Below are 13580 nucleotides of genomic sequence, written 5' to 3' on the forward strand. Positions count from 1 at the left end.
CAAATTTATAAATACTTTTTAAGTCTGTATATGAGCGAGTGTTTCAAAATAATAGCCATAATTCCAAAACGGGTAACCCAGTATTTTTGGTGTTTATTGCATCTTTTCTCTTCAAACCCGTTGTGTTTGTGCGGTGTGCAGAGGCAAATTGGTACCGTCTAAATACTTATGGGCCTAATTGTAAGCACATATAGCTGCCATTTTGTGGGCATTGGAGTTCAAGGTATTAATTATTCTTTAAACAGAAGTTGGAAACCAAGTGCAGCCTTGCAGCGTTTCGCCCCCGGATCTCCACCCATTCTGCGCTAAAGAGAGAGAACACGTTTATTTAATGAGTCTTGAACTGAAATCTTGTTTCTGCAATGACTAAAAAGGTTGAAACCTGAAATTAGAACTTCTTAGTCTATGAAAACCAGCAAGAAGTGCTTGTGGATGTACTGTTACGATTCCCCACCCACCATCCATCCAGCACCTCTCTGCTTTTGTCTAAGAGTTGCATTAAACGGGACACATATTTCTTTCATATATAGATGTGTGTATGTCAATGATAAATAATGTTAACCTCATAACATTTCGTTATTGTAAAACTTGATTTCATAATAAATCTGACAAGAATTTATTGTTTCTAACTGGGCAGTATTTAATGCACTTACTTGTCCACAAGAAGGCATTTAATCAAATATATACATTTTTTTGTGCTCTTAGCAGCATTTGCCTACAGACTGTAGGATTTCCGCTTTGCTGCTGGAGAATAATCACTTGGGGAATGAGATATTTAATAGAGGTTAAAGGTTTCTTTCAATGCTAAATTCATCAAGGCTTTTAGCGAAAGTTGACGGTGGCGTTCGCCGTTCAAATAATTTATCCAATGCCTTCTGGATTTTAACATTCCAGTTCGGACAGCCTACCCCGGTTGTGTGGTCAGGGACCACTGACTCACTAAGTCCCCGGGGCCACGGTTGTAATGCCATCCCTGTGAGTCATACTCTTCTTTTAAAAACAATAATTTCCACAAAATATAGGTGTCCGGAGAAACAAACAGTAGAAACATAACCGCTAGTTGATCGGTTGAATCATACCTTGGTTGGTTTGCTGCCTTTCATTGTCACTTCCGCTCCCAGTTTAAAAGTTAACCTCCTTTTTCCTCTTCCTCATTCAAGGTAGACACCGAGGTTGGTTTGGTCATATCAAACGCAATTCAGTTGAATCTAATCTTGGATCTAATAACCTGATTGTGAGCTGTGACTTTTACCAAGAGTGAATGGATGATATACAAGAAGCCGGGGCACAATGCAGACATTGTTAATTTTTTTTTTTTTTTGGTAATTGGCCTTGTGAGTGCATGGATCATTAGATGCAGATTATCTATAAAATGCCACCAATAATCAGATTAATCGGTCCATTACAGAGACCTGCAATGTCTAGGTTGTGGTTTTAGAACATAAGAACTTTGTTCCTGTTCCATTCAAGTTGGCCAGGTTCCGTAATTTAGTTGACCTTTGTGTCCTCCGCTTAGGCTTGTCACCATATGAAGGGGCTTTTTAAGGTGACCGTGTCGTCCCGTGTACTACTGCTTTGCGACACGTGTGATCCCTCACAATGGCGTGTTGTTGTGCGACGGGGCCGGCAGCTGGCAGCAAGGCAATCCCCGATAATTGCATCATTTTCAGTCTTTACAACATATGGGTTAAATACCAGCAATTGCTGCTTAGATCAGGCGTTGCATTACGGTGCCTCCTGTTTAAATTCACATCCATGTAAAATAATTGTTTTTCAGTCGTTGTGGAATCGGACGCAAAGAATCTCAATGAGAAGAAATATGCTTCTGACAGGACGATTAGACTCTTTAATACTGTGGAAGTTACTTAGAAATACTCAGAAGTGGCGTCAACATCAAATTTGATGTGTGTTTATTATGTTTTCTCACAGCAACATGGTACCCAAATATAATGCGCTGATGGAATGTGCTGCATATTTTGATTGCATTTTAAATATTTTCCAGCGCAGTGATACGAAATCTCTGAGCACTTCTCACCCCTGTTTTTGCCATTTTATCTGATTCTTTACAGCACCTTAATATAGCTGTAATAACACAATTTACCGGGAAATGTCATCATTGTCAAGGGGGTAGAGGAAGTTGTGTTTATTTTTGAGCTTGGCTTTTACAGTGATATCTAAATTGGATAATAGAGAGGTTTATTTTGGCAATTTTTCTCAAAAACAGGACGGGGGCTGAATATTAATATCGCACTCTGGTAGAACTGGCAACGGCCATTGCAATCAACATCAAGCAGAACTAGGACTTACTGGATTGTGTTACGTTGCCTGTTTGTACCTAATAAAATGGTCATTGGGTGACTTATACATTGTGATAAATCTAAGTTTTCTGTTGTGGTGGTCGGGAGCTCTATGAGAGTACTTTTCCTGCCCATAAATAAACCCCAGTTCAGGTCAAATGGAATCATTCAATCACAATCGTCCCAGATTCAGCGAGCTCAGCTCCATTACTCCCATTACCTGTCACATGATCTACTTCAAATCAATGGACTTCATGTTGAGATACATACAGTGTTTTGCTCTTTAATCTGCAGCATGAGGGATAACCTTAGACCCGGTGCTTATGAAAGACTTAATCCAGCAAAGTCCTTCAATCACCTTATTCTTTTAAGTGTGCGCTCCGACAAGGTTGAGCGAAACGTAGCAGCAGCTTTGCGGCGCTAACGTGCATAGGCAAGGAAATCAGAGTCAGAATCAGAAATGCTTTATTGATCCCGGAGGGAAATGTCAAAGCGCGGTCATGTGGTGAGGCGTGGACCGATGGTCCCATCAGCAGTGACTTGGAAAGAGGTTCTGCTCCGAGTTCATGAAGCGTTAAGTGTGCCGCACACTCGCTCCCTCCAATCTCGATGTCATTGTGGTATCTCCCCCCCCCCCCCCCCCCCCCTCCGTGCTCCAGCACTAACTGTTGGCCACTATAAAATGCAACCCTCTCTCTCTCTCTGCCTTTCCCACTGTTCCATCCAGGAGGTCGTGAGCAGCTGCGATGCCACCAATCTATGTCCAATTTAAATTTGGTCCGTTCCATCTGACGCCGTGCTGCTACCGAGAAAATAATGAGCTCAATTCTAAACCGCAATGGTTCATTTTATGGCCTGGCATTTCTTCTTGATTCTGAAAAAAAAAAAAAAAAACAGCAGCACAGAAACAAAGATGCAGAGAGGTTCTATGCTAATACATCATTTTTTAATTGTTGTTTTTTTTTTCAATATAATTTGATTTAGGGCAACCTTGTTTTGATTATGAATAAAGTTTTGTTATGCAGATTATTTCCAGTGTGACCAGTTAGTCGTAAACATCGGATGAGGTCGATGCTCTTGCAGACTCCTCTGCTTATAGACGTGGTAATCTAAAATGATAGAAAAAGAACAAAACATAGTCTCATTCAGGTATTTTGATGTGGGTTGCAGAGCCACATCTCCAACAACTGGCTAGCTGCTAATCAGACCCATGAAATATTTCAGTAGTGAAAATTCTGCCATTTTCTTTTCAGTCGCTCCCTTGGAGAATTCTTCCACCCCTCAGCTGATCGCTGCCGGGTGCAGCACACAGAGCTTAGTCCTTTAGAATCCCTCCTTCTCCGAGCACCGGACACATCATGTTATATTTCGGCAGTTGCTCACTGTTTCCTCATTCAGATTATTCAGGTTTACACAGGAGCACACTGTATAAAGTGCCATTTTGTTTGGCGCATTTAGTACGAAAAGAAAAGGGTGACTCATCCAATTTATTTGTGGCCATCGGTACACCTGAGCAGCCCACCCCGCTGCGTTCTCTGTGTGGGAAACCTTTTTTTTTTTTTCCTGCAAAATCCTCCCCCAAAGAGTCAGAAATTTAAACACAACCTTTAAGTACATAAAGAAGCCGTTCTGACTTGCATGAATTCGAGACCCAGAAGTATAGCCACACATTGCATTCTCAAAAAAACAGTTCTTTTTACTAACAGATGTTTCCACGTTCGTTTACTGACCTTTGCTGTTTGTTGTGTTGCATGTCGAAATCAAATGGGTGATTTACAATAATTTAATCTTAATCATAATGTGGAGTGATAGCCAAAGAAGTGGGAAGGCCCTCTGCTGTAACACAGCGTCACACTGATATTCACAGTTGTTAGATTCTGGTATTTGGCTTGGGCTTGATCGAGCAAGGAGGAAGAGAACAAGGTTTCCTCTCTGAGTGACTGGAAATGCCGCCTTGTCTTCTCAGCGGGAATTAACCCCCTGAAACCAGAGGAGGTTTAGTCTCACCTAATAGATTTGTAGTCACTTTCAGCTTATTGTTGCACTGCAGCACTGTAGAAACAGGAGAATCAGGAGAATAGGATCATGTCTTTAAAGACTACAGTACTGATAATAATAACAGCAATAATAATAATAATAATAAAAATATTGACTGTATCACAAAATGTAATTCAAACAATGATAATAATAGTAATAATAATGTTATACGTTATATAATGTAATGATAAGTTATGATAATAATGATAATATTAATTTGTTAATAATATCCCAATCTATTAAAAATCCCTGTTAAAGATCCAATAGAACAATTTCTGTGTTATTAACTCTTACAAATAAGGTATGTTTTCATTTTCAAGAAAAATCCTACCGCTGTAATTAAGCTAAAATTGGTTTATTGTCCTCTCTGGACTTTAAGTTTTATTTTTATCACAAGGTCTGATTTGTATAATCATTTTTTTTTCTGCAAATTAGATGTCTTTATGAACTACTACGATTTGGTTATTTTCCCTGATTGAATCCTGCGACCCCCAAATCTGATTTATTTTTCGCATTCATTTATTTGCTTTAAAATATTGCATACCTTTCAGACACGAGTCTGAATGTGTGTGTTAAAAACAACGCATAGTTCATTCTCCTTTTCACTCAATTTGCCATTTGGTTTTATTGCTGAGTTATAAAGTGATCTCGCAAACGACGCCTCCCCGTGTGTACTCCTGCGAAGAGGCGTAGACTTTAATTAAGTAAGAACATATAGCCGAAAGAAACTAAATGAGCGATCATCTCCCGTATTATCACATCAGCAGAGTGTAAAGGCCACCGAAAAACCGCCACTGATTAATATGAGATATTTGACATTTGGCAGGACCAAGATATTGCCGCCTTCTTTGCCTCCGTCAAATCAAAGGGCAAACCACCCCCACAATGTTTGCCAGCATAATTTCCCCATCCAGTGTTTGCTCGAAACCCATAGTAAAAGGTTTAGCTTGCAAAAGTAACGTGTTGGTCTTTATGTCTCCTGCAGGACAATAGTGCCATGGAAAGTATTCCGCCAGTGCCTTCATGAAGTTCACCCCATCAGCTCGGGCCTGGAGGCCATGGCCCTCAAATCCACCATCGACCTCACCTGCAACGACTACATTTCCGTGTTTGAGTTTGACATCTTTACACGCCTCTTTCAGGTTGGTACAAGGAACTGCAAGTTTGGTGTACAGAGTCGTGGTTGGCCATGGCGCGCGGCTCACTTTCAGCTCATATCCTGTGCTACTGACACATCAGATCTGTTACACTTTTTTTTATTTTTGTGGATTTCTTAGCGCAGAACCCATCCACTCTACTGACAGGATCGATCGGTTTAGGTTCGTTCGATGGGGCCGGAAGCACGAGGTTATTACCTGAGAAGACTTTCAGTCGTGATCTGTTGTTGCAAGTAGTCTCACTTCTGAGGTGCCACAATGTCACGACGCATTAAAACAGGAAGAGGGTTTCAAGCTGCGCTGCGTGTTTGCACCATCTCTAACAACCATAATGAAATAGTTTTTAATGAAAAGACGAAAAAAAGAAAGCTTTTGCCAGTAGATTGTATCAGTTGCACATATTTATTAGCGCTTTTCAAATCTTGGGGTTCTTTTAAGGTGATAATTCATGGTATGATTTTATACCGGAGTTGCTTTTCACAGAACATATGCTTCAGCAAGAATATGTAAAAAGGTTCACAGCTGCTGGATGCAGGAAGTTTGCAATTCGGCCGATGCTGAGATTTGATTTAGTGTGTGCAAGGCGATGGATCTGCAAATCCGCTGGAGCTAAAGGTCCGAATAAAACCGTGTCATCTTTTTTTCTTAAATTCAACCTATCAACATCCCCTGTTAACTATATTAATACATGTTAATGATGGTTAGCGTTCCCGGTTCGATTTCCGAGCTCCTCCTAACTGGTGGAAGTGTTGTTGAACAGCACACTGAGCCCCTAACTGCTCCCCGGGCGATGCTAAGTGGCTGCCCACTGCTTATGGGTCATCCACGATGGGTAAAATGCAGAGATCAATTTCCCGCAAGGGATTATTAAAGTGTTACAATAAGAAATAAGGAAAAAAAAAATGTTTTAAGGACATTAGATCAAAGTTGGATCAGCCTGTAGTGGGTTTTTCCACTTTAATTTTGAGTGTGACTCAAATATATTTTGATTACCATTGATGATTTTTGTGTGATTTTGTTGTCAGCACATTCAACTATGTAAAGAAAAATGTATTTTATAAGAATATTTCATTCATTCAGATCTAGGATGTGTTATTTTAATGTTCCCTTTATTTTTTCAGCAGTTTATACATATATATATATATATATATATATATATATGTAGTATAGAAACTAGGGGAAATATGTGCTGCACTAATCTTAGTTTCCTATAAATCGTCCCTTTATATGGTCAGATGCTGAGGGCCTTTTCCCCTGGGCAAGCTTTGGTTTTCCAAGGGGTTTTAATTCCACTGCAGCCACAACTTAGATTGCCTTCAAAATGCCAGCCACGGTGTGTCCCACGCAAACAAAAAGTCGGTGCTTTGTCCAAAATATCTGGGGAAAAAAATGATTAAAGCAAATTGCTTTTGCAGCGTTTTGTCTTAAAGTTGGTAGATAATCACAGAGCTGAACGCTCTGTGGCTGCTGAAAATCTGTTTTGTCCTAAGTATTGGTTTTGGCTGCCAATACTTCAAACACAGTTTTAAGGAATTCCAAATCAATGATTATGGACAGTGTGATTAGAAAAATGGTCCAATGACCAACTCTAGCTTTTGGGATTTTAGTAATGCTTTCTGAACACAATACAAATACGTCATCTCATGGTCAAGAAATATGCATGCTCTGCACCGTCATGGATTTTGAACCACAGCGGAGTGCCAGTATTGTGTCCTCAGAAAGGGAAACTGAAAGACTCCAGACTGCAGGAATTGACGCAGCAACAATTATTAACCACTTTCATTCGTTTCCCAGCGAGTTTCCTAATAAATCTGCTTCTAATTGAGAAAATGTCTGATAAAAAAATGGGGCCAATGATGCCGCTGCGGTCTCGTGTGGTGAACGTTCTCTTGGTTAAAACTCATTCCGCAACAGGCGGGTTCTTCGGACTCATGGCCTTAACTGCCTTTTCCTTTTTCCTCAAAGAAAACTACTCAGATGATAGAAAAATACACAAATGCAATGTCAAATTCACACTAATCCATTCCCTGACAAGGTGAAGGACCTCACTCAGTAAAGAAGTTAGGCGTCAGTATTGCCCCAATGAATTTGGGACATCAGCCATTTCTCTTCTTTGCCCCCCTTTTTTTTAAAGCAAAAGAAAAGAAGCGCATTGACGGGAACATTTTCGACGCGGCCAAAAGCATACGCAAAATCTAAACCTTCTTTCTGTGTATGCTGTTGTAGGTTAACAACATAGACGTATTTAAGCAACGAACATATTTGTGGCGTTTGATGTGTTTGATCTGTTTCTGTTTCTTTGAGCTGTTCAGGCGCTTGTAGCTCCAACCCCCGTCTGTTGACAGATTGCTGGCCCATGTGGCTTCAAGATGGTGTGTGGGCGACCGGTGCCTTAAAGCGTCGCTTCGCTTTTGCAGAAACTTCTACATTCTGAACTTTAAACGTGAGACTCTAAACACTCGGAACGGGTACGGTCAGGAGCTGCCTCTCAACCTCGTAAACACAGAAATCCAAAACTGGTTCGAAGGATTATTGTTCGGGTTTTGATTCTTTTATGAGTATTGTTTAGCTCATGGAAGGGCAGGGTTAAACAGTGCAAATGATTTCTTCCAGTAAACATACTGTTCTTAAGATAACAGTGGCCATTGAGGGAGCGTTCCCTGGTGGTCGCACACACATGCTCCTATGTGTGCGCGACCACTTTGGCCGATGTCGTGCCGTTCGGCACTCTTTGACGCATTTGCTCAGGATCCAAGTGGAGATTAGAGCAGACAATAAAAATGATTAGATTGAGGTCTTCTACTAATCCAGCTTTAATTGGTCGAATATTGATTAGGTATTATTGCGAGCCGACCTTGATGGACTGGGTGAGATGATTGCGACGGACTCGATTCCAAACCACAAACGGTGCAGCGCCAGGCGTTGGCCGAAGCGGGCTTTGTAATAAAAAAATTTTAAAAAAGAGTATTCACCGTGTTTGTGTATATCAGGTTTAAAAGACAAAAAGTACTCTGTACCACAATTGCAATTCAGGAGTGCAGTTGAAATGGAGCAATGAAAATAGAAGTCAAATGCCTCTTTGTCTCATCCCTGTCGCCGAAAATAACTAAGGGCGATAACTCTGTGCTAACAATGGTAATAACAACAAATAATAAGACAATATTTGTGTTTCTATCATAAAGTAGGTCAAATTAACACTAAACACGACACCAGACAGAATTCCAAGAGGTCGTAAAAAAGAGATGCCCTGACGTTACAAGGCAAATAAAGAAAATGTAGCTTATAATGGAAAGGCTGAACAGACCATGTTCTGTTTCTCCTGTTTACTCATCGAACAAGGGGGAAAGTTTCACTGAAAAAAAAAAAAAGAAAAAAGTATTTCTGCAGTTTTCGTGCATTCAGCAGAATGCACAATCACTCTCTCGCTCTGCACACATCCTTTCATTTGTTTGCCCAAAACTCACTTTCCTCCGCTCATGATCCATCTGCATGACTGGGAAGAGCACCGTCTGCCATTATATGCTCCCGTGGCTCGCAAAATGTGGTCTCGCCCATGTGAAGTCTGTTTGTACATACCGTGCCATGTTTTAAGCGTGCATTGCCAGGAAATTACACCTAAAATGGGCACTAATGCATTCGTACATCTGCCCCGCACTGGTGTTTTTTTTTTTTTTTCTTCTATTTTATTTTTTTTTCCATTCTGGCTGTGTCCTGCCGGTGTTTGCCAAGCTGCTCTCCAGTTTATGGCTCAAATCAACAAACTCACAGAGTGTTTAGGACTCAGACCCGCGACCATTTCGGCCCAAAGGCTAGCCATTCCCGTACGCACGGATTTTCGTCTCGTGCCAAAGCACCGACACGGTAAGGGCAGTAAATAATTGTCACTGGATATCTGCGGCAAAAAGGCAGGATGAAGGTGACTGTTGTGTTGTGGCTGCACACAGAGCCAACTGGCAGAACATTAAGCCCTCCAGCACAATAGCCCCACAGCTTTATGCTCTTAATTTAGGGATGTAAACAGTGCCTCTTTCAGTGCCATTGTCCTTTTCTGCGCTGGGATTTTTGATCAGATGTTCCGAGTCCAGAAAAAGAGCGTATTTGGAAATGGGAACTGTCAGTCATTGAAATCTTCCAGACACTGAATTACATCTGCTACTGAATGTTTTGGTTTCTTTAGTGATGCTTGCGTGCCTTATTTTAGCATACATTTAGATGTGGAGCTTTTAGAAAGGAGAGAAAAGTCAGTTTTGGCTTCAGGTATAAATTGGCTTCTAGGAATAAATGTTGTCCCAAAACAAATACCGCAACGACCGAATTCAAACAAATTCCTGGTTAATGAATATTTATGAAATGAAGTAGCCAGTTACTGAGCAAACACCAAAGCTACTCATTATATTCTTACCACGCCGGAGAAATCGATCAGTTGTGCCTGCGATGGAGATCAAAGATGACATGGAAACAAATGTGCTGCCAGGAGATTAAACTTCTGCTCAGAATTGTGGATAACATTGAAAAATAATTCAGCGTCAACATGGAAAGCACGGAAAAGACAACACAATGTGTGCTCAAGGCCACGGAAGCCATAAGGGAAATACTGGAATTATAACCTAAAGCTATGGACAGATTCACTGAAGGATAGACATTCAGACAACCAGCTCCCAAACTGTGCAAATTGTAAACTTAATGTGTCAGTCGATGTCATGGGCCTGCTACACCATTACTGGGGTGACCTGAAGACAAAAAAAAAAAATGAGAGTGATCTAATGGAGAATACCAGTATCAGAAATTCTTTTTAGCAATGGAAATATGAGTATGCAGCTGATAGGTGGATGATAAGACTGTTGGGCTCAGGTGGAGACAACTGTTGAGGAACAGGTTTGAGAAAGACTTATTTGAGAATGGTTCACCTCTTTCAAGCTTATGACAGGGCTTTTGTCCTTATTGCCCTCAGAGATGTGCAGGCTACCAAACCAGTTTTTATTTATTCTTAAATAGAATATGATGTATAATGTTTCTGCTGATATGGCCTTTTCTGAATTTGAAATTGTGGTCAATCCAGGTAAGGGGTTATTGAGAAGCTTCTCAGCTATTTTATTTTGTTTTATTATATAGGATTTATATTTATCTGTTTAGTACTTATTTATTTATTTTCAATATTTGCTGTTGTGCTGGAACCTCTTTGTTCCCACACAGATCCATATTGATAAATTTTATAAATTGTAATAAATAAATCAACATATACCATGAAAATGATCTTATCATATGCTGTCAAGAGCAAAAGATAAGTACGTATTGATAACATTGATTTGAATAAGATACAGAACTTTAACATTTCGGTAAAAAAGGTAAGGATCTGTTGACTGAGAGGCAACTGAAGCCTAAATATCATAATTCATTATTATAAATGACAGTTCAATTGAAAAACAAGCGTTACACGTGGGTCTTTTATGATTTTTTCATTCCTCAAAGTTTTTGAAATACATGAATAGGTTTCTAACAAAACAGAAGTGATGTGAGTAAGGTGGGTATGATTTAACATTTTTACTGCCATCTATCACATGATCACATGGGTGTGAGGATGGTGATGAAAGTTTGCAAACTAACAATACCAAACGAAATGGCACAAACAGCAGGGCATATCTGGCTGAAACTGCTGCATGAGAGTTGGTTCCTAATTCAATATAGAAATGGATAGATGGATGTTATACAGAGCAGTATCATGCAGCGTTTTCTGGGAATTGATCGATTTGCCTCGATCCCTATGATACGGGGAGGCATGGACAATGTCTGCACAAGGGAAATGGTAAATGACTACACTGTGGAAACATAAAGAAGTCATATGGAGTAAATCAGAGCCTTCTCCATTGGCATAACAGCCTCCTTGATGCTAAAAGAGGTGGACAGGCTGTAAGTCCATTAAAAATAAGCTTCAACTCAAATTTGAAGTTTTTTTTCTCATAAGTCAAGTCAGAGCTAAAATTAAGTACATGTGTGCATATCAAATACAATTTTAGCTCTGAATTATATGGTCTATCTTATTTATGCAGAAGCCAAAGATCTGAAGTTGTACAGCTGAGAGACGATATTCTCCCTCCGCCCATTGACGTTGGTCGATTCAAAAATATTCCAGAGGAAAACAGACCGTGTGAGTTGGTTGAAGTGGAAAGCGAGTCCAGATCTCGAATGCACTCAACATATTAAGAGTCCTCGATCGACCGATAGTTCAATAAAACTGCTCAAAAATAAACGAAGAAAACTGATTTATTTAGATCAAGGTAGCCGTTTGGTTGTTTTTAACCCTGCTAATGCCAAATTATTGTCACATGATCGTATTAGTAATTTCCCCCTGACCTGCTGATTGCTAATTTTGTGATCTTGAATCTAAAGCATGTGCTTGGTTGCTCTTTTCTTTTCTGTCTATTGTTGAATGATTATGATTAATGCGCTCAACGATACTTGGTGCTGGCCTCTACTCTCTACGAGGCCTCTGCTCTCTAGTGATAGTTTCGAAGTACGTGCAGGCCGAGCACACAAGTAGTTTATTATCTATCTATCTATCTGTCTATCTGTCTATCTGTCTGTCTGTCTGTCTGTCTGTCTGTCTGTCTGTCTGTCTGTCTGTCTGTCTGTCTGTCTGTCTGTCTGTCTGTCTGTCTGTCTGTCTGTCTGTCTGTCTGTCTACCTACCTACCTACCTACCTATCTATATATGCATCCATCCATCCATCTATGCACATACACATATATACACACACATATAAACACACACACATTTAAATGGTATCCACTTATATGGCACTTTCAACCCTTTTTGATTCCAAAAGGCTTTTCATTACATCTTGCATTCACCCATTCATGCATGCACTCACACATGGATGGTGGCAGAGGTTCCTCCCAAGGCACTATCCAGGCCATTGGAGGCAACCTGGGTTGGTTCTGTGTCTTGCCATAGGACACTTCAGCATGCAGAGAGGGATAGATAGATAGAACCCCCTCCCTTCTCAGTTCTGTCAGCTCACTTCCACATCAAATGTGTTGGTCTCTATGTAACTCTGTCCAGCAAAAAAAAAAAAAAAAAACCTCAAACCAGTTCTACACACAGCCAAACAAAACCGGACTGTGGGGAAAAAGTTGCTTCCCAGAGTCAGATTCAGATGGATATCAGCAACCTGGCCCTCTTTTTGTTTTTATTTATTCATTTAACAAGTTATCCATGTATTTATTTGTTTATCTTAAATTATTTATTTATTTATTAATGTTCTATTTATTAAAATTTTATATTCTAGACTGCATGCTTACAATTCTTTCTCAGCCAAATTGATGTACTGCGCATGATATAATTGTGTGATATAAAACTGCCCAGACTGATAATATGAAAAGTGAAGTTAAAACTAATAAATTTTTCAGCTTGCTTTTAAACACTTGGTTTTTCCTTTTCAGCCATGGGGATCAATTCTGAGAAACTGGAATTTCCTGGCAGTAACACACCCTGGCTACATGGCTTTCCTCACCTATGATGAAGTCAAGGCTCGTCTGCACAAGTACATCAACAAACCTGGCAGGTATGATTTGCATTTCAACTGCTCAAACTTTCAATCGTGGCTTTTTCCTGCTGTTGTTGTACTTGATACTGGCTACACTTGGATCAAACATGAGGAAGTTAACATTGGTTCTGACCACTTACTGTCACCATGAGATTTCTGGTTCAGAGAATTTAGCCAGGAGTTATTTTTAGGCACTTTCTGTTAAATAAAAAACACAATTATCAGTCACTTTGTCGCCCCTTTAGTTATATAAGCATGTTAAGCAAGGTGCAGCAGTGGGATGGGCTATGGATACACTGGGAACAAATATTGATATTTTAATTAGTACTTGTCACCATTTTGAAACAATGTTTATTTTACACATCATTTGTCTCTGTCCTTCTGGAATTGTGATTTTTGTGGCACACTGCAAAACAAACGTGTGAGAAAAATCAGTGTGAGACAAGGACGCAGCGCAGCAATAAACAAAAAAAAGGCAAAGTTCAAAAATGGGAAGGGTTACAGTGTTGAGTCATTTGATCATAATGTAAACAAACCGCTCGGCCG

General features: G+C 40.0%; 1 protein-coding gene across 1 annotated transcript in view; it reads left to right on the top strand.

The window, feature by feature from the left end:
* Nucleotides 1-13580, top strand: part of cblb (Cbl proto-oncogene B, E3 ubiquitin protein ligase) — a 67154-nt gene that overhangs the window by 26278 nt on the left and 27296 nt on the right. Inside the window, exons 5-6 of the mRNA XM_086160673.1 lie at nucleotides 5320-5476; nucleotides 12931-13052. Coding sequence (XP_086016799.1) covers nucleotides 5320-5476; nucleotides 12931-13052 — 279 coding nt within the window. The remainder of the gene's footprint in view (nucleotides 1-5319; nucleotides 5477-12930; nucleotides 13053-13580) is intronic.

Source organism: Fistularia commersonii, chromosome 15 (assembly GCF_037954325.1).
Source record: "Fistularia commersonii isolate RoL2024-O1a breed Wild chromosome 15, RoL_Fcom_v1.0, whole genome shotgun sequence".
NCBI classification, from domain to species: domain Eukaryota; kingdom Metazoa; phylum Chordata; class Actinopteri; order Syngnathiformes; family Fistulariidae; genus Fistularia; species Fistularia commersonii.